This window comes from Diceros bicornis, chromosome 34, assembly GCF_020826845.1.
Source record: "Diceros bicornis minor isolate mBicDic1 chromosome 34, mDicBic1.mat.cur, whole genome shotgun sequence".
NCBI classification, from domain to species: domain Eukaryota; kingdom Metazoa; phylum Chordata; class Mammalia; order Perissodactyla; family Rhinocerotidae; genus Diceros; species Diceros bicornis.
This window is the reverse complement of record NC_080773.1, coordinates 35,509,440-35,533,297: the sequence shown is the minus strand read 5'-3', so window position 1 is coordinate 35,533,297 and position 23,858 is coordinate 35,509,440. Positions and strand designations below refer to the sequence as shown.

Here is a 23,858-nt window from a genome sequence, read left to right as displayed (position 1 = left end):
ATAGTCAAATTCATAAAATCAAAGACTGGAATGGTGGTTACCAGGGGCTGGGGGAAGGAAGAAATGAGGAGTTATTAATCAACAGGCACAAAGTTACAAAGTTTCAGTTCACACGCATGAATAGGCTCTACATACCTACTGTACATCACTGTACCTATAGGCAATAATAACGCACTGCAAATCTAACATTGGTTTGATTTCATATTGTTTCTACGACACACTCACACAAAAAGTCAGTGGTTGTCAGGGGAGAGGAGAGAGAAGAAGGTGGGTAAATAGGTGGAGCACAGGGGATTATTAAGGCAGTGAAACTACTCTGTATCACACTGGAATAGTGGCAATATGACATTATACACGTGTCAAAACCCACAGGATGAAAAACACAGAGATTGAACCTTAATGTAATCTGTGGACTTTAGTTAATAATCATCATTTGGCTCATCAGTTGTAAGAAATGTACCACACTAAAACAAGATGCCTTATTGGGAAACTTCAGGTGTGGGGATGGTGGTTGCGAAGGGGAATATGGGAACTCTCTACTTTCTGCTGAATTTCTCTGTAAACTGAAAGCTGCTCAAAATATAAAGTTTAATTTAAAAAATGTTAAACCATTCACCAACTCTAACCATGCCATTCCATTCACAGGTATTTAACAAAGAAAAATAAAACATACATCATCAGTACAGCCCTAGATCCTCTGGTGAGGTTTACATGATTGCTTTCACGTCATCTCACACCTGCTTCCCAGTTTAGAAATTAGAAGGACTTACAGTAATATGCTTACATTTAATTTGCTTTCCTTTAATACTATTAAGCTTGAGCATCTATTCATTGCCTTGACAGCCACCTGGTTTTCCTCTCTTGTTGAGGACATGCTCATACTTTAGTTCATTTGTGGGGACTTTGACAACATATTCTGAAATACAAATCTAAATCTTGTTTGTCTAATACTGAGCAGATGTAGATATTTTAAATGTCTTCTCTCAATCCTGCAACTCTAAATTTTGTCATGAGTTTTATAAAACAGAAAGCATTAAATTTAGATGTACAATCAATTCTTCATCTAATATACATTGCACTGTGGAATTAAAAAACTACTACCACAGGGGCTGGCCCAGTGGCATAGTGGTTAAGTTCGCACACCCCACTTCGGTGGCCCAGGGTTCATGGGTCTGGATCCCGAGCATGGACCTACGCACTGCTTATCAAGCCACGCTGTGGCAGGTGTCCCACATATAGAGAAAGATGGGCACAGATGTTAGCCCAGGACCAATCTTCCTCAGCAAGAAGAGGATTGCGGCCCGCCCAGTGGCATAGTGGTTAAGTTCGTGCGCGCTGCTTTGGCAGCCCAGGGTTCGCAGGTTCAGATCCCAGGCACAGACCTAGGCACTGCTTATCAAGCCACGCTGTGGCAGGTGTCCCACACATAAAATGGAGGAAGATGGGCACGGATGTTAGCTCAGGGCAAATCTTCCTCAGCAAAAAGAGGAGGATTGGCAGCAGATGTTTGCTCAGGGCTAGTCTACCTCACCAAAAAAAAAAAAGGGGAGGACTGGCAAGAGATGTTAGGTCAGGGCTAATCTTCCTCAACAACAACAACACAATACTACCAGATACTAAAAACTGAGATTGGTTCCCAGATCTCTAACACTATTCTCTTTCCATTTACTATATCATACTCCCTGTTGACTTTTCTCAAATAAGCCAATTGGTTTGCGGATTTCCTGAGATGGTGATTGTGAAAGCCCTGAACACAAGACACATAACAGGTAGTCAATAAAATCTTCTGAATTTTCTCCTCTATTCCTTCTGTATCATATTATCAGTCCCTACTTTATTTTCTTTCTTTTATCTCCTCATCTTTCAATTCCTACTGTTTTTTTCATTCTTCTTTTTATCTAAAGAAAAAACAAAAACTAAAGACCACATTCCCAATGCCAGTGATTTCTTGGATATGACACCGAAAGCACATACAACAAAAGTAAAAATAGATAAATTGAACTATATCAAAAGAAAAATCTTCTGTACATGAAAGGATACAATCAACAGAGTGAAAAGGCAACCCACAAAACAACAAAATAATTGCAAATCATGTATCTGATAAGGGGATAATATCAGAACATACAAGGACTCCCAAAGGTAAGCAACAAAACCATTCAACTTAAAAATAGGCAAAGGGGGGCCGGCCCTGTGGCTTAGCAGTTAAGTGTGCGCGCTCCACTGCTGGCAGCCCGGGGTTTGGATCCCGGGCGCCCACCGACGCACCGCTTCTCTGGCCATGCTGAGGCCGCGTCCCACATACAGCAACTAGGAGGATGTGCAGCTATGACACACAACTATCTACTGGGGCTTTGGGGGAAGAAAAATAAATAAAATTATAAAAAAAAAAAATAGGCAAAGGATCTGAACAGGCATTTCTCCAAAGATGATACACAAATGGCCAACAAGTACATAGAAAGATACTCAACACCAGCAAACATGAGGAAAACGCAAATCTAAACCACAATGAGACACCATCATACACACATTAAGATAGCTAATACCAAAAAAAGACTAAAAAATTTTGGCAAGGATTTGGAGAAACTGGATCCCTGTGCACTGTTGGTGGGAATATAAAATGGTACAGCCACTATGGAAAACAGTTCCTCAAAAAACCTAAAAATTGAAGTAGCATATGAACCAGCAGTTCTGAAAGCAGAGCCTCAAAGAGATATTGCTAACAACAACAAACAAACACATAGAGACAGAGACTGGACTGGTGGTTACCAGAGGGGAAGAGGAGAGGGAGGAGGGGGAAAAGGATCATTAGGCACATGTGTGTGGTGATGGACTGTAATTAGTATTTGGGTGGTGAACACGAGAACATGATGTAATCCATGCAGAAATAGAAGTATAACGATGTATACCTGAAATTTATACAATGTTATAAACCAATGTTACTGCAATAAACAAAAAATTAAAAAAAAAAAGCAGCATCCATTCAAGGAAAAAAAAAAAAAGAGAGAGAGAGATTGCTACACTCATGCTTGTAATATTATGCACAGTAGCCAAACAGTGGAAGCAAACTCATAAGTCTTTTTCCAGGGTGAAGTCTCCAATGCTTAGGAGTGTGGAGCTGCACCTCAAGAACTTTCCACAATGGCTAAACTCCTAAGGTGTTTCTCCAGTGAACTCTTGATGTATATGGAGGTTTGAGCTGTCCCTAAAAAAGTATCCACGTTTGCAGCACCCATAAGGCCTTTCTCCAGCAAAACTCCTATCTTTAATGAGATTGGCATTGCCTCAAAGGAATTTCCCACATTCACTGCGCTCATAAGGCTTTTATCTACTGTGGATTTTCTGGTGCTCAATAAGTTTATATTTGAGGATGAAAGCTTTCCCACATTCACCACACACGTAAGGCCTTTCTCCAGTGTGAATTTTCCGATGTTTATTGAGGCTGGAGTTACAGCTATAGGATTTCCCACATTCACTGCACTCATAAGGCCTTTCTCCAGTGTGCATTCTCTGGTGATAAACAAGTTGAAGCTTTCTAAGAAAAGCCTTTCCACATACAGTGCAGTGATAAGGCCTTTCTCCAGAGTGGATTTTCTGATGCTCAACAAGCATACATTTGAAGAAGAAGGCCTTCCCACATTCACTGCACTTATAAGGCTTTTCTCCACTGTGAACTCTCCGATGTTTAATGAGGTAGGAGTTGCACGTAAAGAATATCCCACATTCCCTACACTCATAAGACTTTTCTGCAGTGTGGGTTTTCTGATGCCCAACAAGTGTAATATTGCTGTGGAAAGCTTTACCACATTCACTGCACTCATAAGGCCGTTCTCCAGTGTGGAGTGTCTGATGCTGAAGGAGTTGGAACTTTCTAATGAAGGTCTTCCCACATTCACTGCACGCGTAAGGCATTTCTCCAGTGTGAATTCTCCGATGTGTAATGAGATTGGATTTGTATGTAAAGACTTTCCCACATTCACTGCACCCATAAGGCCTTTCTCCAGTGTGAATTCTCTGATGGTTAATAAGACTGCAGTTGTCTGTAAAGACTTTTCCACATTCACTGCACTCATAAGGCATTTCTCCAGTGTGAATTCTCTGATGTTTAATGAGATTGGAATTGTATGTAAAGACTTTCCCACATTCATTACACTCATAACGCCTATCTCGAGTGTGAATTCTCTGATGTTTAATGAGACTAGAGTTGTCTGTAAATACTTTCCTGCACTCACTGCACTCATAAGGCATTTCTCCAGTGTGACTTCTTCGATGTTTAATGAGATTGGAGTTGTATGTAAAGAGTTTCCCGCATTCACTGCACTTAAAAGGCCTTTCTCCATTGTGAATTCTCTGATGTTTATTGAGACTGGAGTTGCACATAAAGACTTTCCCGCAGTCTCTGCACTCAGAAGGCCTTTCTTGAGCGTGAATTCTCTGATGTTTAAGGAGACTGGAGTTGTATGGAAACATTTTCCCACATTCACTGCACTCATAAGGTCTTTCTCCAGAGTGACTTCTCTGATGTTTAATGAGACTGGAGTTGCATGTAAAGACTTTCCCGCACTCTCTGCACTTATAAGACCTTCCTCTAGTGTGAATTCTCTGATGTTTAATGAGACTGGAGTTCTCTGTAATGACTTTCCCACATTCACCAGAATCATAAGGCCTTTCTCCAGTGTGAAGTCTCCGATGTTTAATGAGATTGGAGTTGTATGTAAAGAGTTTCCCGCATTCTCTGCACTCATAAGGCCTTTCTCTAGTGTGAATTCTCCGATGTTTAATAAGATTGGAGTTGTCTGTAAAAACTTTTCCGCATTCCCTGCACTCATAAGGCCTTTCTCCAGTATGAATTATCTGATGTTTAATGAGACTGGAATTGTATAGAAAGACTTTACCACATTCACTGCACTCATAAGGCCTTTCTCCAGTGTGAATTATCTGATGTTTAAGGAGACTGGAGTTGTATATAAAGACTTTCCCGCAATCTCTGCACTCATAAGGCCTTTCTCTGTGAATTCTCTGATGTTTAATGAGGTTGGAGTTGTATGTAAAGGCTTTCCCGCATTCTCTGCACTCGTAAGGCCTTTCTCCAGTATGAATTATCTGATGTTTAATGAGACTGGAGTTGTATATAAAGATTTTTCCACATTCACTGCACTCATAAGGCCTTTCTCCAGCGTGAATCATCTGATGTTTAATAAGACTGGAGTTGTATATAAAGACTTTTCCGCATTCTCTGCACTCATAAGGCCTTTCTCTAGTGTGAATTCTCTGATGTTTAATAAGTTTGGAGTTGTACCTAAATAATTTCCCACACTGCCTACACTTAAAACTGTTTTCTTTAGTGTGCTTTGTCTGATGTTTACTGAGGTCAGAGTTGTGCCTAAACAATGTCCCACTTTCACTGCACTCATAAGGTCCATCTCCAGTGTGGACTTTCTGGTGCTCCACAAGTATCTGTTTATGGCTGAAGGCTTTTCTACGCTGACTGAACTTGTAATCATTTTTTCCACTTTCAAAGGCCTCCTCGCAATCGGTCTCCCTGTGTGGGTTCCCCTCACTGTGAGGGGCCGGGGGCTGGAGAAGGACTGGGCTGGTTGGCAAGCACTTCCTACCTTCAGTGCATGTCGAGATCCTCTCTGTCATGGGAACTCCATGGTCTGTGACAAATGAAGAGTTCTCACTGTCCTTTATGGAAAGTTTATCTCTAATCTGCTTCTTTGGATACTGGTGCAGCCTTGTCCCATAAGTGTACAGCCCTTGATCGGGGTGTGTCCCATCATGCTCAGCCAGGTGCAAAATGTCTTTCAAGAGTGAGGCACATCTATCACGTGGCTGGGCCTTTTGGGTGGATGAACCTGGCTCTGGAGTCCTGACATGTGACAATCCCACAGAAAAACCTTGCTCAAAAGGTGCCTCTTCATCCTGAGCTCCATGCCAACAACCTGTAAGCAGAGAGATGCTAGTGAAGTGTAGGTTGACTTTGGTGGCAGAAGGCAGCCGCACTAATGAGTGTCAGACAATCCATGAATAAGTCCATGGGACTGGTGAATGACAATGAGGACTAAAGCCAGCAAGAGGAAGGCTTTCTGTGCAGAGCTGGGCCTGGGAAGCTCACATGAAGGCAAGGACACAAGGAAGGGGTACAGTGTGGGAGGAGAGACAGGGTCCCTAACTCACTCTTCTGCAAAGGGCTTTGAACAAGGCCATGGCTGCTGGTGACTGGTAAGCAGTGAGCAGATGTGTCCAGATCCAGAAACGTCTGACTGCGACACAGCAGTTCGTGCTCAAGGACTATTCAAGAATATGTACAGACCTCTCAACACGTTCAGTGTAGGTCAAATGTTGGAAAGCCCTGCAAAGGCAGCAGTGGAAGAGAATGGGTGAGAGGCAGAGGTCAGATAGCTGTGTGTTTCTTGGGGAGAGACACGGACAGAAGTCAGAGTAGAAATGACAATGGGGAAGAAAAGGTGGAAGTAAGATGTGGCCACCGCCCCTGGCGTCATGCAATGGTGGGCTCAGGACAGGCTCCCAGCATAATGTGAACTCAGCTCTGACCTCACATCCTTTCCCAGCTCCCATGCACCAGCCCAGGACCTTGTGAGTCTCTCCTGCCATTGTTCTCCTGCAAGTGCACCACCCTGTGAGGCACCAGGGAGTGGCCACCAGGCACCCAGAGTGACCCACCCCATGACATCCCACATTCTAAAGTTACAAAAACTTCAAGAGGGTCTTTAAAAACACAACGCCAAGGGGCTGGCCCGGTGGCGTAGCAGGGTTGGCAGCCCAGGGTTCGCAGGTTCAGATCCCAGGCACAGACCTACTCACTGCTTATCAAGCCATGCTGTAGCAGCGCCCCATATAAAGTAGAGGAAGATGGGCACAGATGTTAGCCCAGGGTCAATCTTCCTCAGCAACAAGAGGAGGACTGGCAACGGATGTTAGCTCAGGGCTAATCTTCCTCACCAAAAAAAAAAAAAAAAAAAAAGCCATGCTCCCCACAAGTAGTGACCACAGTGGTGCCTGAAATTACTTGCACAAGCAGGCCCCAAGAAATGTCAACAAGAGGGAGGGCAAAGGCCTGGGACACAGAGCTTCCGAGCATCAAGACAGAGTCACTCAACCGGGGACAAACTGGTGGGATCTCTCAGACAAACTTCAAGGTTACTGAGTCCTGAGCCCTGTCTTGCAAGCTCTTCAAAGCAGCAGGATGGGCGTTTGGGGACAGCGGGTACAGTGCACACAGTCCAGCTCCAGCACCAACAATCCACATGCCAGGAAACCAGGAAAGGTAGTGGTACCCATGGTCTCATGGGAGAGCTGCCCGTGGAAAAGGGGAAGAACAGAGCCCAGCCCAGGACACTGGGGTGAGCGTGAGGGCCTTACCTACGGAGGACAAATGTGTAACAATCTCCAGCATCACATGACGGTACAGGCGTCTCTGAGCCTCATCAAGGAGGTCCCACTCCTCTTGGGAGAAATAAACGGCGACGTCCTCAAAGACCACACAGCCCTGTCAAAATTGGGACAGTTCAGTCCACAAGCAGCTTCTTGTTCTGTGCTTGCTTGAATATATATTTATCTAATTGCCATCCATTAACTACAGAGCCAAGTGCCAGTCCTGAGGGCCTTCCATTCACTCTCCTCCTCATCCTCACCTACACATCACTCTTTGGACTGCACCTCTCTGTCTCTGACCTTGGCATTGCAACGCTTTCTGGCCACCCGGGACCACACCACAGACATCTCCATGGCCTATGAACGTGCAACACCACATGTGGAATCTACGTAGTGCACAGCAAATGCAACCTGTGACCTATTCTGCCCAAGAACACTAAAGTCCCCTAACACCTGGGACAGCCTCTAGGTCTGATTTGAAGGTCTCCCCATCTGGTCCTGCTTCTTGCTTTAATGCAGTCACCCAAACCTATGTGAGGACCTCATGATTCTTGGCCCTCTCCCACTTCTGCATTGGACACATTGTCCCATAAGCAGTCAGGACCTTCCTCTCTCCACCTGAACATCATTCAAAGCTCAGTTGCACTGACTCCCAACCACCATCATTACCCCAGGCCTAGTAAACTACTGGTGATCGCATTTCCCCTTAAATTAATCTACCAGCCTGAAACAATCCAGGTCCCACCAAGAGTTACCACAAAACACTGCTGAGTCATTAGACAGATAATAAGAGCCACACTGACCTTACTGCCGTCTTTCCTCCCGCAATGAAATGCCTCAGCATCCATCTCATGACCCTTCTCCTCTTGGAAGCCTTTCTTACTCTTCCGTCCTTCCTCTCACATGCACACCACCTCACAACCACTACACTTCCTCACCTAACTTTGTGACACCCACCAACACCATCCTGGTGCCCAATTGAGAGACCTAGTCCTGGCCTCCTCCACCTTCTTTGCTACCTAATGGCATCACATCATAGCCCAAATAGGACCCCTCACAAATCTGACCCACAGCTTCATTCCCGTTCATAGTGGCTACTATGTCATGGCTGTCTCCAATCTGAAGGCCTTCCCTGAACTCTAGACCTGTGTGTCCAACTGCCAACTGGACACCTCCACATCAGAGCCTGTGGAACATCTGTGATATGTCCAAAACCTGACTCCTCATATTCCTCCTAAAAATGCGTCCCACTGCTGACTTCAACCATCTTATGGATGGAACAGCCATCCTTACAAACAAGACCAAAAATCTTGGGGCCTGAGTCCCACGTCCTCTTTCATGTCACCTCCCAGGCTCCCTCACTCACATCATAAAATGAGGTCAGTTCTAGTTTCAAAACAGATCCAAACGCCAAACTCTCCTCCCACCTCCACAGCCACCACCCTTGTCCAGCACCCACCAACACTCATCTGCACTGTGGTAGTAGCTTCCTTTCAGATCTCCCTTCCTCCACCCTCACCCCGACATTCTCTCCTCCACTTGAGCCAGAGACAGTCTATTCAAATCTGGATCAGATCACATCACTTCTCTGCTCCAAACCGTCCCCTCACTCCCATCGTGCTGCACATTAGAGGCATAGAAGCTGAAGTTGTCATTCCAGGCCCGACCCCTGTGCACTCCTACCACCCCATGCCAGCTCTGTATTCCCAGAAGATACAACATACTTGCAGTTTCCGGAACATTCCGGCTCAGTCTCACCTTCAAACATTTGAACTGTCTGGATCCTGTGCCCAGGACTCCCTGTCACACATTGTCCCAACAGTTGTCAGAAATGGGAACAGCTCCATATAACCTGGGACTGAGTTCAGGACCCTTGGCCTGGTGAAATCACACTGTCTTCTGACCCAACAGTAGCAGAGAGAGAGGTGAAGCGTCTCAGACACCACCCTTCTCTATATCGGGATGTCAAAAACATTGGGGTGAGAAGTGAGGTGAGTGAAGGCCTGGGACACCCTCTACTCACCTGTGCAGGGTCCATAAGCATTTCTGCCACCGACGTGGGACCCTGTGGGTAGAGGAAGGCCATGAGAAATGGGTAACCATAGCAGGACCCTACAGGCTGAGCTGACTACCTCCCCTGCACTGTCCTGGTACAAAGCGATCTCAGGCTGATGGTCTAAGCTCAGCTCCTCAGACCTCAGTGCTGCTTCTTTTTTTTTTTTTTTGTGAGGAAGATCGGGCCTGAGCTAACATCTGCCAGTCCTCCTCTTTTTCCTGAGGAAGACTGGCCCTGGGCTAACATCCATGCCCATCTTCCTCTACTTTACATGGGACGCCGCCACAGCATGGCTTGACAAGCGGTGCATTGGTGCGCACCCAGAGTCCAAACCGGCGAACCCTGGCAGCCACAGTGAGTGCGCGCACTTAACGGCTTGCGCCACTGGGCTGGCCCCCTCAGTGCTGCTTCTTACCAGCTGTGCAACTCTGAACAAGGACTGAACCTCCCTGAGACTCAGTGCCCTCATCTAAAATGAAGATAAGAATGGTTTCCACCTCACAGGGCTGATATGGTATCAAACCTGCATGGCAGACACTACATATCACGGATTACTGTCCATAGGATTAACAGTTTTATATACGTTTTCAGTGCAAATGAAGTGGTAGGATTTTGAACTTTTGGATATTTTTCCCACCTTTTAAGATTTAAGAGCATATAATATATATATAAAACTTTCCACTGTTCGGAAGTACCTAGAAGTAAATTAAGTTCCTACCAATCATTAAGTGTTTGCTTAAGTTTAACTTAATAAATATGTTCATTTCTAATTACCTACCAATTATACATATTTAGAGAAATACTGCTTAGCTGGTACTTAAATCAATAACTGTTTCATACATTTTTAAGTTAATGAGCTGTAAGGAGGAGCTGAGCAGGCAGGTCAACCTACTATTCCTTTCAGCAACCGGCCTGCCTGCACCATAATCCTGAGGGGAGCCTGCAGAGAGGCCTTGACTGGACAGTGCGTCACTCTCCTGCTCTCAAGGCTGGAGGTGGTGAGGCTGCAGTGCCCTCATCTGGGACCCAAGCACTCCACCAGCCGGACTAACCTTTCCCTTTGTCCACAGGGAGTGGCCTCAGGGTTTGCTCAGCCTACAGGGTGGAGAATCTAAACCACCTCACACCTCAGTCTCCATCTCAGGCCAATTCCTTACCCGTCCAGAACTTCCTAGAGACACAGGACAGAACCCTCACAGGGAAGGTTGCCTCGTTTCTGGAGGACGCAGCAGGGATACCCATCTCCCAGTCCCTTGTCCTCCAAGTCTCAGCCCTCCTCTGCCTCAACACAGGGCCCATCAGAAATAACAGCCTTAAGACTCTCCCTTCTCAATCTGATCCCCAAGCCACGCCCTGGTCCAGTCCACACCCTCCTCCCTTTCACATCTCCAGCGCAGCCCTCTGCCCTGGTCTCCAAACCTCTATGTCCACCTACCCAAGTGATGTCTCCACCTTCTGACACCTCCCTCTTGAGACCTCTCAAAATCACCATGTCCAAAATAGAACTCCTAATCTCCTCTGTGAAGCCCGCTCCCCGTACTGACTTCCCCATGTCCGTTCTTTCAAATGCTCAGGCACAAATGAACTGGAGATGGTCCTCACTCCCTGCTTTTGCTCACTGCCGCACTGCATGCAGCAGGAAATCCCGTCGACCCTATCTTCGAGATCTCTCCAAACCCTCCTCACATCCCTCCTCCACTGCCACGGCGCGGGGCCAGCCCCTCCCATCCTTTCCTGCAGTCTGCTGCCCCGTCCTCCTCGCCGGGTCCTCCACCCTGGGTTTTCCCCTTTAAGCGCCTAACTCTGGGCACGTGCTCCCATTTTCCCCTCCCTCACAACCTTCCTCTGCAGGGGAGACTCCTCCTCACTCTCTGTTCCCTGGGGACAAGAAACCCCCAGGCGACCCCGAGGCTGCGACTCAGGAGCACCTGCAGGCCTCGGCCCAGGCCGCCCTGAGGGAATTCCCTCCAGCCCTCAGCACACCGGCTCAAACGGGAACCGCACACCCGCCGCCCCCTGTTCCGGACACAGAGGACGCGCCCCTCAATCCGGACTTGAGCGCTCGGAAGCGGGAGTGGGACCGGGGGAAGCCGGGGGCGCAGCACCCACCTCAGGAGAGTTCATCGGCGCGGCCTCCGCCACCGACCTGTGGGAAAGGTGGGGCCGGGAGCAAGGCCGCCGCGTCCCCACCCGGCTCTGTCGAGGCTCACAGCCACCTCTATGCAGCGGGGAGAACGTCTCTTCTGGTCTTTCCATTCACTTCGGCCCCTAATGGGAACTCAGGACGCCCTCAACCAGGGAACTGAGCTAGGACCACTAACATGGCCGACACCACTAGGAACCGCCGGAAGTCCCGCCTCCACGCGATGCGGGCACACGAAAACGTCCCTTTGCAAAGCTGTCATTGCCTCTCACAGTCGCCCCCGCACGCCGCACAGCTCTCTGGGTAATGTAGTTTCCATTCCGTTACCCGCGCTGCCTCTGAGTGTAGGTGGTTCCTGATTTCAGGGATAAAGGGCAAGCGACAAAGTGAGGGGCCCTGGAAATGGAGTTCTGAGGCTCCAACTTGGGAGGGACTGCGCGTGGTCTTAAAAGAGTCGTTCCAGCTTTCCTTGGCGTGCAGTCTAGGACTTCACAGAAATGTTTACAGGGCTGTTTGTTTTTTTGAGAGAGATAAAGTGAGTTTTACTTGAGCCAAAGTAAGGATTATAATCTGGGAAGGCCTTTTCCAGAAAGGATTAAAGCCTCCCAGAGAAGTATAGTTTTCAGTACAGTCGTACCTTTTGAGAACAAAGAACCTACTTTAAACACACTCAGGATACATATTAATCAAAGTTTCAAACGGGTATTTCTTTGCAAATTAGCAGATTGACATGACCCTGATGTCGAGAAACGGACTAATGTGGGCATTAGGGATCGGGCACAGGAGTGGAAGTATGCATCCTTATCTTAAGAGAGTGCATTCTTTAACGGTTAAAGCAGATGTACGATTGATAGGCCATAACTCAGGCTTCTTTGTTTAAGCCGAATAAGTTTTGAAACCACAGTTACCCCATATACCTCAATATGTGAAAATCTCTTGTCATTTTCCCCTTTGATCAATAATCTTTTGATAGAAAGCATTGATGATCAAAATATTGTCCCTTAGTGCCAGGGTGGTAGGGTGGTTGCTACCTGCCCTGGGTCGATCATGTCCCTCAGCACTAGGCTTTTATTTCATCCCAGTTATCCACATTGGGGGAAAATAGTCGGATCTAGTAGACAAGCATAGAGGTATATATTAACAGGGGAAGCATCTCATAGGTTATGTAAATTGTGAACTATTTTTAGATTATTGCACAAACATTGTATGTGTGCTTTAGCAAAGATGACACATTGTAAAATTCATCAGCATTCAGTTTGAATGACTGTACATGCACCACCTTGGGATGCAGTTAAAATATCTAAGACCATTCTGTTTTGAAAGACAGCCTTGCTCATTAAAGACATTTTGGTATTTAATAAGGCTATACTTGCTTGACTATCGTTAAGTGCCTGTTGAGTAAATTTAGTCAGGGCTTCTATAAGTGATGACATCATCTAGGCCCAAGGAAGGAACAAATACAGCCACTAGGTGGTCATACCAGTGGAACACTGAATGAGCCTATCTGGCCTTGAGGAGAGGAAGATTGGCAACAGATGTTAGCTCAGGGCAAATCCTTCCCTGCATCCAAGGGAAGCCCAGGGTGCTGTGTCCTAGTCATTTGGGTGGTAGTCAAGGCCAGAGGTTTGTTCCACATAACCACTGAGTTCCATTAGGAGCCACCCAATAAATGCCTGGCCTTCAAGACCAGTCTGTTCCAAACCAATCACTTTCTTTAAGTATGACAGTATTCTGAAAACCTTAAATGTAACAATTATAAAATGGGTATATGGTTTAAGCATTACAAGGGACAGACCTGTTATTTTAGACTGCATGAATTGCAGCACATTCCCAAAGGCTGCTCATAGAAAGGGACACAGCATATCGTAATGTTACTTGGCATCCCCTCGTAGCTGTCAGCTATCTTGTTGCTTGTCAAAGACGTGGACACTGACGTTTTGGAGTAGTTTTTTTTTTGCTTGAGGCAGATTCGCCCTGAGCTAACATCTGTTGCCAATCTTCTTGTTTTTTTTTTTTTTTTTGCTTGAGGAAGATTAGCCCTGAGCTAACATCTGTGCCAGTCTTCCTCTATTTTGTATCTGGGTCACTGCCACAGCATGGCTGATGAATGGTGTAGGTCCATGCCCAGGATCCAAACCCGTGAACCTGGGCCACTGAAGCAGAGCATGCCGAACTTAACTACTATGCCACGGAGCCAGCCACAGGAGTAGTTTTTATGAGCTTCAGTAGGTTCGGTCAGGGACAATAAGAAAAGCTCCCAGACAGGGCTATGATGGGGACCTTGAAGAAGGAATGTCAGGAGGCACTGAAGTCATTAGAAAGAGTGATGCTGTGCCTGTGGTCCCCCCAGAAAACAGCTTTCCCACCTGTATAGTTTGTGATGGTGTTCCAAGCAAGAAAATAACATTTGTATTCAGATAATACTTATTACTCCATATCTGAGATATATTCCATTTCTTTTAGGAATCTGAAACCTCTCTAAAAGAAGAGGGACTTATCACATGCCATCTTCTGCTGAGACAGTGGATGCCTTTCTGACAATTTGACCACGTGTGCAAAAGGGCATCTTATCCATGAGATAAAGGCTTGGGTATTCATGATCTCATCTGCTTGCTGGGAGGTGGGTTATCACTTCACCTGTAACTGCAGCAGCACTATCTGCACAGCAAGTTGAGATTGTCTCTGGAAAAAACATTTGTGAAATGGACATTACTGAATGTTATTAATAGTGATTTTATAGTTTTTCAAGGAAAGTGGCAGAAATGGTTCTAGAGAAACATATCTGTGACAAATGGGGAAAAAAGTTCAGATCTCAGTGCAGTTTGAACAAGAGGCACTGAGTCTGAGAAGTCAGAGATGAAGCTGAGGCTGTGGCTTGCTGAAACCTTGGCCGCACTCAGGGTTTGGTCTCAAAATGTGATTATTTTTAATATTTGAAGACATTGTTCGTTAACAGCTTGGAGGGAGAGGTAAAGACAATATTTAAAAAGAGTTGTCTCCCGGGCCGGCCCCGTGGCTTAGCGGTTAAGTGCACCGCTTCTCCGGCCATGCTGAGGCCGTGTCCCACATTCAGCAACTAGAAGGATGTGCAGCTATGACATACAACTATCTACTGGGGCTTTGGGGGAACGAAATAAAATTTAAAAAAAAATAAAAAGAGTTGTCAAAAAGGTAAAAATGAATAGGGAAGTTGTGCTGTTGTGTATTTACTGATCTACAAATGTTCAATGAGCACTTACAGGGTTTCAGATACAATAGTAGGGGCATGGCACACATCGGGAATAGGATTGCCAGCTGTTCTCTGTATACAGCACATGTCCTGTGTCCTGTATTGACATTTTCAGGACATCCTAAATATCCTGTATTTAGCTTTTTACAATACATTACACAAAGTCAGCAGTTACAGCTATTTTTCTCTCACTGTAATTGGCAATTAAATCACTTGGTGGCAACTTTAGCTTAAAAACATATCTCCATAAATAACCTTCCGGACAATGCCATGATCTCTCCTGCAGGTTTGGCTAAAGAAAAACAAGAGAAGAGTGGGAATTAATAAAGGGAAAACTTCATTTAAATTGGAGTCGGGGAGGCCAGAAGGGGGAGCCCTGGTGCACTACCACTGGAAGTCAATTACAGGAAGAATTGTCAATTACAGACCGCAACAGGAAGAAATGTACATTGCATCCCAGACAGAAATTGACTACCCCAGCAACTCAGCCAATGAAAAACCATCACCACAGTGAACTCCTGTTTTTCTCCAATGGACTTTTGTTCAAAACAACCTGTCCCAATTTCCTCCTTTTTCCCTATAAAATAACACTTCTCTGCTTTCATTGTTGGACTTGCCAATGGCTTTTGCTATAACTTGCTTGTCCCAATTGCAATTCTTTGCTGTTCATGAATAAACTCACTTTTCAAAATAACTGGCTGTTTTATTTTTTTAGGTTAATGGAGGACTAAGAATTAGGCGCTCATTTTTCATATTCAGCAAAGGAAAAGACTGTTCTGTGGCCAAATTCCAGTCATGAACAGAAACCAAGGTTTATTGGAGATAACTTCAGATGACCTCTGATAGTCAACCAGCCAACAACAGCCTCACCCCAGTAACAGCTTCTGATAAGTAGCAAATTACTGATAGTCACAAACTTCTAAAATTCAGCCAGTGTTCAGGCCCCAGTCCTGAAAGACAGCCAATCAGTGACAGCCCAGGCTCCTAGACAACAGCCCATCAGTAAGTGCCTCACTTCAGTAACCCTGCTTCTGAAAGTCAACTAGTCAACACTAGCAACCACAGTAACACACCTCGAAGTCCATCAATCCTTAAAACATGTCCGTTTCTGAAAGCCCACTAATTCTGGAATGCCAGACTTCCCAAAAGCTTAAATGAGAGCAACTCTGGCTTTTTTTTAGGAGATTGCCTGACAACTAGAACTCTCCCTTGCAGACAAATAGGAAGTTCACTTTTTTCTTTTTTGTAGCAGATACCAAGTTCAATTCACTGTTACTTCACAAGTTTGCAAAACTTTCAATGGGTCAACCTCTGTTTACATTTAGTTGAGTTTGGACTTGTGAGTGAGAGATGAACTGACACAGCCATGAGATTGAAAAGGCAACTTTTCTGTTCTTGCTGAAGTTGCTATTATCAATTTTTTGTATATACTGAATACAAAAATACCAAAATGCAAGTGTAAATTTTGCAATGAATTTCCTTAAGAGTGGATATTTATTAAATGTGGTAAAAATCCTCTTCAAGGTCTTCATGTGGTATGCAATTGTTCATTCAATATTGAAAATGATAGACAGATATAAATCAACATCACTAAACAGTTAAACATGAGAGATGTATGATTTCCTCAACTAGAATCAAAGCAAGTGAAAAAATAATTGTTTAAGATAAATTCAGTGTAAGAAGGTAAAATAATAATAGAAGTTGTAAGGAACTTCCACCCTGTATATCATCATCAGTCTTCTAGCTCAGACTACTGTTGAGCCTGTGTCTCATTCATCAATGTTCAATGGACAAAAGAACAAGATAAATGGGATGTGCCCACTGTAGAAGCTATGTTACATCTATTATAGTTATCACGGAAGTCCCACTGACATACGGAAGGCAGACCCCAGCCTTCCACCAGGTGTGGAACCCACAGATGTCCCTTGTGCCTTGCTGCTCAGGGCAAGTCAAGTCCATGAAGCCATGGCCAGATGGGAGGATCCTCTACAGGATTACAGCCTTCCTTATAATGAGGCTTTTGAAAATGCGAATAAAATTACCGCCAATTTAATAGAAACTATACCTCAAATGTTTCCCCCTCAGATAAATTGAAAAGCAATTCAAAGATGCACACACAAAAAAGATGAATCAGTCCTTGAATTTTACGATCGCTTTGAGAAAATATTCTCCCGCAATTCAGAAATACAAAAATTGTTGGCAGAAACTAGTAAATCATTTAATTCTATGTTTCTGGATGGACTAGCCAATCCAGTTTTCCATCCTGTTCAAGCAGCATTACCCTGATTGGGCTGCCGGGAGTTCCAATGCTCTGGCAGCTACAGCAAATCACCTAGCCAAGACTTTAGAGAAGGACAAAGAAAATCGAGCCACCAGGATCTTGGCATGCCAGGAAGAAACGGACAAATTGATCACCTTGCAATTGTCTCAGCTGAGCTACGCCCCTAGGCTCCCTTCAGATAAGACTTGTTTTTGCAAAAAGTCAAGACACTTCAAAAAGGATTGTTTAAAATACAAAAAATGGCTTCAGAATAATCCATGGTGGCAGAGGCCACCCACCCAAAGACCCATTGCCTCAACCTAGAATAGGGCCGCTCCAGGGAACAAAAACGGGTCTATCTCCCCCTGACAGCTGACCAATCTGGTGAAATCAATTTGACTGTAGAAAGGCAACGACTGATGGCTCTAATTGACACTGAGACACTTATTCTGTCCTCAACCCAAACCGATTTTCTAGACCCCTTCCCCAGAGTATGCAGATATTTAGCATGGTTGGGGAATCAAATCAGGTGCTTATAGCGCCTATGTCTCAACCCCTTTGTTTCCAGTTAGGCCCTTTCCAAGGGTGCCACCCTGTCTTGACAAGAGTACAGCCATGTTTGGCCATTCCATTAACCTACATCCACTAGCACACAAAGAAATATAAAGCTGCTTTCTGTGTGGTAGGAACTGGCCTTTCTTCCACAGAGATAGTTGCAATTTGTAAAAATTTCAAGGTCCTTTGTGCGTCGCAGCCCAGGACAGACTGGCCATCTGTGCTGGGCTGGGACGATAACCAGGGAAAACAATGCATGTACACAACTGCCAGGCTGGGATGATAGCCAGGAGGTTCAGTGCACGTATGCCACTGATAACCATATGTGCATGGGAACATTGAATGCTTGCTGTGTAAACTCTGTAACTGCTTATATAAACTGCTGGAAACTGAGGCCTGGTGAGAGTCTCACCTGTGGAAGGGACGCCTTGCCCAGGACATGTGGTTCCTGCCCAGCTGTGTCAATTGAAGGGACTCTCCCGGCAGTGGGGTGTGGATGTTGTGAGTAACCGCTCTGATGTGTTCTCTTTTCCGTCAACCTGCTGTTTCTCTTTCTGGTTGACTTGTGTCATTTCCCTTCAGTCGATCTGGTGTTTCCCTTTCCGATCTATCTGATGTTTTTCCCTCTTATTATATGACCTATTTAAATCTGCCGCTGTCTCAGCCCATCTGGTGTTTCCCTTTTCAATCGAGCTGGTGTGTTTCCCTCTTATTATTTGACCTATTCGGATCTGTTTGTGGACTATCGCCTTTACTATCCTCTATATAATAAAATATACCTTCGGTCCATTTGTTTAGAGTGGAAAGTTTCTTTTACATTTCTGATCGAATCCCCGAACCTCTCATAACACATCCTTTCTTATTAGTCCCTTCTTCCCTGGCTCATCTCCTAGGGCACAACTTCCTTCAGACCACTCAAGCCCATATCTCTTTTAACTGTAAAGGACGTCCCATCCTCCCCACTCTTAGATGAAACTTCTATGTCTTTGCTGCTTATACCCATTTGTCCCCTGACTGTACCTTCGACAAATAGTCTCCCAGCCTTCTCAGTCAACTTTGGGCTTCCTCTTCCACTTGATGTAGGCCATATAATCTCTGCTGCTCCTCTAACCATAAATCTAGATCCCTCCAAGCCTTTCCCAAACATCAAGCAATACCCTTTAAGTCCTGCTGCCAACCAAGGAATTAGACCTATTGTTCAGGATTTTATAGAAAGAGGGCTCATTGTACCCACCACCAGTCCCTGCAACACACCAATCCTACCTGTTAAAAAACAAAATGGTAGAGGATGGCATTTCGTTGAAGACCTACATGCTATTAATAACATTGTAATACCACAACAAACTGAAGGGGAGGAAGGCTATCCTCCACCCACTCTAGGTCCTTTCTGGCTGGGCTACACATTAAATTGATTCATGAGACTGAATAGCAGGAGAAAAATCAAACAAAGCTTTATAACATGTATACATGGGAGAAACTCAGAAAATAGAAACTGAGCAACTCATCATTCTGACAAAGTTGCTCGCTTAAGTCTTTTTCAGCTCAAGATAAGGAGGCTGTTGGGGTAGTGGTTTGGGATTTCAGAAGGGAAGAAGACAATTCACATGGAGATGGAAATGCAAATGTTTGTCAGGTGACTCTTTACAGGGCCACCTATAGAGAATGTGGCTGGAGAGACAGAATTTTTTGTAAGATGGGCTTGTTGGTGTCTTTCTTATTGCACCTCTTTTACATTACACTACAGCTATCATACGGTAGCAGCTCCTTCCTGGAACAGGCCTTCTATGTTAAATTCTTTAGGCAGTTTGGGAGGGAAAGGTCAAATGGCCTTCAGAGAAAATAATCAAGGTAAACATACATATTTTGAGGTGGCCAATTTTGAGTCCCTGATCCCCATACCTTGCTGTCTCATACTCCCTCCGATACTCTGTTCTGTTTGGCTATTGATCTCTGCAATGCATTTTTCAGTGTTCCTGTAGCTAAAGAAAGCCAATATCTGTTTGCCTTTACATGGGACAATCGCCAGTATATCTGGATTGTCCTTCCTCAGGAGTATACAGAGAGCCCCACCTACTTTTCTCAGGTCTTACATTTGGATCTCCAATCTCTTGTCTTCCCTGGGAGCTCTACTATCCTTCAATATATCGATGATCTTTTACTTCGCTCTAACTCGTAGTGATTTTTTACTTTGCTCTAACTCGTAGTCTTCCTCAGTCTCTGACACCCTGTACCTCTTACAGCAGCCAGCAGAAAAGGAGCATAAAGACTCCAAAGACAGGGCCAGCCTTGTGGCTTAGCGGTTAAGTGCACGCGCTCTGCTACTGGCGGCCTGGGTTCGGATCCTGGGCGTGCACCGACGCACCGCTTGTCCAGCCATGCTGAGGCCGCATCCCACATATGGCAACTAGCAGGATGTGCAACTATGACATACAACTATCTACTGGGGCTTTGGGTGAAAAAAAGGGGGAGGATTGACAATAGATGTCAGCTCAGAGCCGGTCTTCCTCAGCAAAAAGAGGAGGATTAGCATGGATGTTAGCTCAGGGCTGATCTTCCTCACACACACACACAAAAAGTGAAGTTCAAAACAAAATTAAAAAAAAAAAAAGACTCCAAAGACAAACTACAACTCTGTTACCCCACAGTCATATTCTTGGGACACAAGCTAGCCCCTGATGGACTTCAGATAGACCAGGCTCGTACCCAAAGGATATCTCATTTTCCTGTCCCCACAACCAAATGCCAGCTACATGGCTTTTGAAGTCTAATAGGCTACTGCAATACTTGGATCCCTAATTTCTCACTGATTGCTCAACCCCTCTATGGGCTCTTAATAAAGGAAACTCCTGAACCTTTGCCTTGGACCCCAGAGGCACAACAAGCCTTCGATAGTCTCAAACAACAGCTGATCTCACCCCCAACTCTTGGCCATCCCAGTTATCATTCTCCTCTTTCCCTCTTTGTCCATGAGACACAAGGAAATGCCTTGGGGGTGCTAGACCAACAACATGGAGGCCAGAATAGACCTGTTATTATAGCTCTCAGCTTGACTCAGTCGCAAGACAGCTATTACCCTGTCTTCGATCACTAGCTGCCTCTTCAGCCCTTATCTCTGCAACAGAAAAACTGGTTCTTGACTGCTCCTTGACTGTCTTTGTCCCACATGGGGTCAAAACACTCTGGGACTCTGACCATACGCAACATCTCTTGGTTAGCCAACTGGCCAACTTTGCACTGCAGTTCCTTTCTTCCCCTCACATTTCAGTAGCCCGATGTGGCCCTCTGAATCCGGCTACTTTTATGTCCCTGCCAGAGAGGGAGACAGAGGACCATGACTGCATTATTGTTACTGACTTATTCCTAACCCTCCGACCAGACCTACAGGAGAACACTCTCAAAAACCCTGATGACATCTGGTTCATGGATGGCTCTTACTTCCGAGGACCAAATGGAACAATCCAATGGACTGTGGTCTCCCTGGAGGAAGCTGTCGAATCTAGATCAATACCCCAAGTCTGCACAGTTCAACAGGCAGAACTGCACACTCTCATTTGGGCTTGCACTCTGGCCTCTGGTAAAACCCTAACTGTATTTACAGATAGTAATGCGGCATCCTCACAGTCCTCCCCAGTTCTTTGTGCTCACCTAACAAAAAAAGGAAAACTTAGTTCTTTAGACACTTTACCTGTAGCATAGCAGGCATGTCATCTAAGGAAAGGGGGAAATGGATCAAGCAAGGCTGCCAGATGGACCGTAGGGATAAATCTATTTTGCTGGGCCCCAACTCTAAACCAATCTCCCAGAAAGCATGCAGAGACCACTACTGGACTATGGGCACAATCTAACACACTAGAATACCGATAAAATTGTCTCTTGGGCCAGACTATTTTTAGAAACTTTCCCCTAAAATAGCACATAACATATATTAGAGGTGCACTAATGTATCTTCTATATCCCAGTACAATCCAGGAAAATCACACACAGCAGCAGGACACTTCCCCTTACTTCAAGGCCCTTTTGAAATCTGGCAGCTGGACTTGATCCAGCTCCACCCTTCTATGGGGTACAAATCCGTACTAGTTATGATTTGTATGTTCTCACATTGGACCGAGGCATTTCCCTGCTGCCAGGCAACAGCATGGGCAGTAGCAAAAATTCTATTGGAAAAAATTATTCCCAGCTGGGGGCTCCCCAAAGAATTGCATAGCAATCAGGGAACCCATTTCATGAGATTCATTGTTAGAGAAATATGTAAGATCTGGCCAATCTGCCAATATTTCCATTGCACCTATTACTCCTAGTCTTCTGGGTTAGTTGAAATGACCAACAGTATTATCAAAGCCCAATTGGCTAAACTCGCAACTGCCTTTGATCCAGCCTGGCTTTGGACCTTCCCCTGGTTCTTCTTAATCTCGGATCTACTCCCACAGGGAAATATCATTTGTCTCATTTTGAAATTATCATGGGATGACCTATGAGACTGATTGAGGGCTTATATTCACCCTCCCTCCTGAAAGGGGAGATGATAATACTATTGAAAGAACCTAATACAAAATATTACTGAAAGAGCTAAAGTAGTCAAAGATTCTTTTTACAAGATTCTGCGAGATGAAGATCTACAAAACTTGACCCAGGAGACTACTCTACTGGAAAAGGCATCAGCTTAAGGACTTATTATGGCTCTGGTGGAAAGGACCCTACCAGGTACTGTTGACTAATCCTTATGCTGTCAAAGTAGAAGGTGTTGACTCATGAATCCATGTTTCTCGTTTAAAAAGGGCACCAGTGAAACTGGGGGCCAACTTGCTTCAACTATACTCAGTTAGTTGTCTGTTTGCAAAAGTAATTAGATAATACATTACTAAAGCCCACCTCATACATAATATCTCTGACGCTTGGGTCACCATGGCAACAGATAGGGTGCTTAAGTTTTTCAGGAACTGAGAGTCCACTCCTTGTCCAGTTAAGGCTACTTGAGACCACCAACTCATCAACTGGGCCTGCACAGATGACCTATAAGTGACCCTTTGATGTCAAGGAGATGAAAACTCCACCCTCAGATCATGGTAATGCCACCATTTTGTGAACATGCATCCTATGAAGAGCCATGAAGCTTGACTACACTTGCACAGATCACCAATTACCTCACATCTCCCTGCCTCCAATCATCTATTTCTAATTCAGACCACCTCGCCCCCTTATCCCATAAATATCCCTAATCTCCATTTCTCAGGGAGGCAGATTTGAGATTGGTTCTCCCGCCTCTTCACTTGGCTGATTTGTGATTAAATCCTTTCTCTTCACAAACTCATCATCTTGGTGATTGGCATAATCGTGCAGTGGGCAAAATGAACCTGGTTTGGGAATAATTTGGCAAGCCAGCCAGGAGGAAAGTCCAGATGGACCCTTTTGCCTGCAGTTCATTGGCCCCTTACTGGTGTGGAGAGCTTGTGGATCTGTCCAGCAGCTGCCTGGGACTGCTTGTCCTAGGGACCATTCTGTGGTTTTTCCCTGGCTTGGTGCCACTGTGTCTGGCGTATAATTTCACCTTGCAATAGAGAAACAGTTTTTGGGTTTGGAAGACATCTTTTCAGTGAGTAACTTTGGTACAAATGATCAGATTCTTATTTCTTCTTCCTCTGGTTCAACTTCTGAAAAGGAAGCCTTGGTTTGGCTTTCATTGTGAGGGTCTTGGTTTCAGGGATGCCGATATTAAGGATGAATTAGGGGATCCGCTCACAGAAATTCTCTTGGCTTGGTTTGGTTTCAAGATCTGGTTCTAGCTGCAGCATATATATTTATGCTTTTGACTGGCCATGCATAAATTCTGAAACAATGGGAAACACTAATTCAATCCCAACCTGTAGCCCTCTAGGCTACATTCTCCAAAATTGGGTGACTTTTAGCTATGAGCCCACGAAAAAGGAAAAGATGATATTCTTTTATAATACTGCATGGCCACAATATTCTTTAGACTCCAGAGAAAATGGCCAGATGATGGATCATTCAGTGACTCTGGAAAATTTGGCTTGAGTACTCATTGGTTTATTGATCCTTCTCCTCCCAGAGATGGTCACTATTTTTCCTTGTCTCTATCTTTTGTGTCATTTGTCATAAAAAAGAAAAGCGATAGGGCAAGACACAGGCATCTCTATAAGCCTGTTGTCTGGGCCAGTCCCATAGAAATCTTTGCTGTGGGTTAATATGTGTATGAGGTGAA

General features: G+C 45.0%; 1 protein-coding gene across 3 annotated transcripts; it reads right to left on the bottom strand.

Moving 5' to 3' along the window:
• Window positions 1-571: 571 nt before the first annotated feature.
• Window positions 572-11,785, bottom strand: LOC131397494 (zinc finger protein 17-like). Of its 3 annotated transcripts, none has more exons than XM_058530456.1 (5): window positions 11,561-11,785; window positions 9,419-9,460; window positions 9,154-9,294; window positions 7,384-7,510; window positions 572-5,942 (listed from the first exon to the last, which is right to left on the bottom strand). In XM_058530456.1, exons 4-5 carry the CDS (start codon window positions 7,415-7,417, stop codon window positions 3,322-3,324), a joined length of 2,655 nt encoding a protein of 884 aa, XP_058386439.1. In that variant the 5' UTR covers window positions 7,418-7,510; window positions 9,154-9,294; window positions 9,419-9,460; window positions 11,561-11,785; the 3' UTR covers window positions 572-3,321. The 3 variants fall into 3 exon arrangements, with proteins under 3 accessions (XP_058386439.1, XP_058386440.1, XP_058386438.1); XM_058530457.1 differs by having other exon boundaries at window positions 9,154-9,291; XM_058530455.1 differs by lacking the exon at window positions 9,154-9,294.
• Between the last annotated feature and the right edge of the window lie 12,073 nt (window positions 11,786-23,858).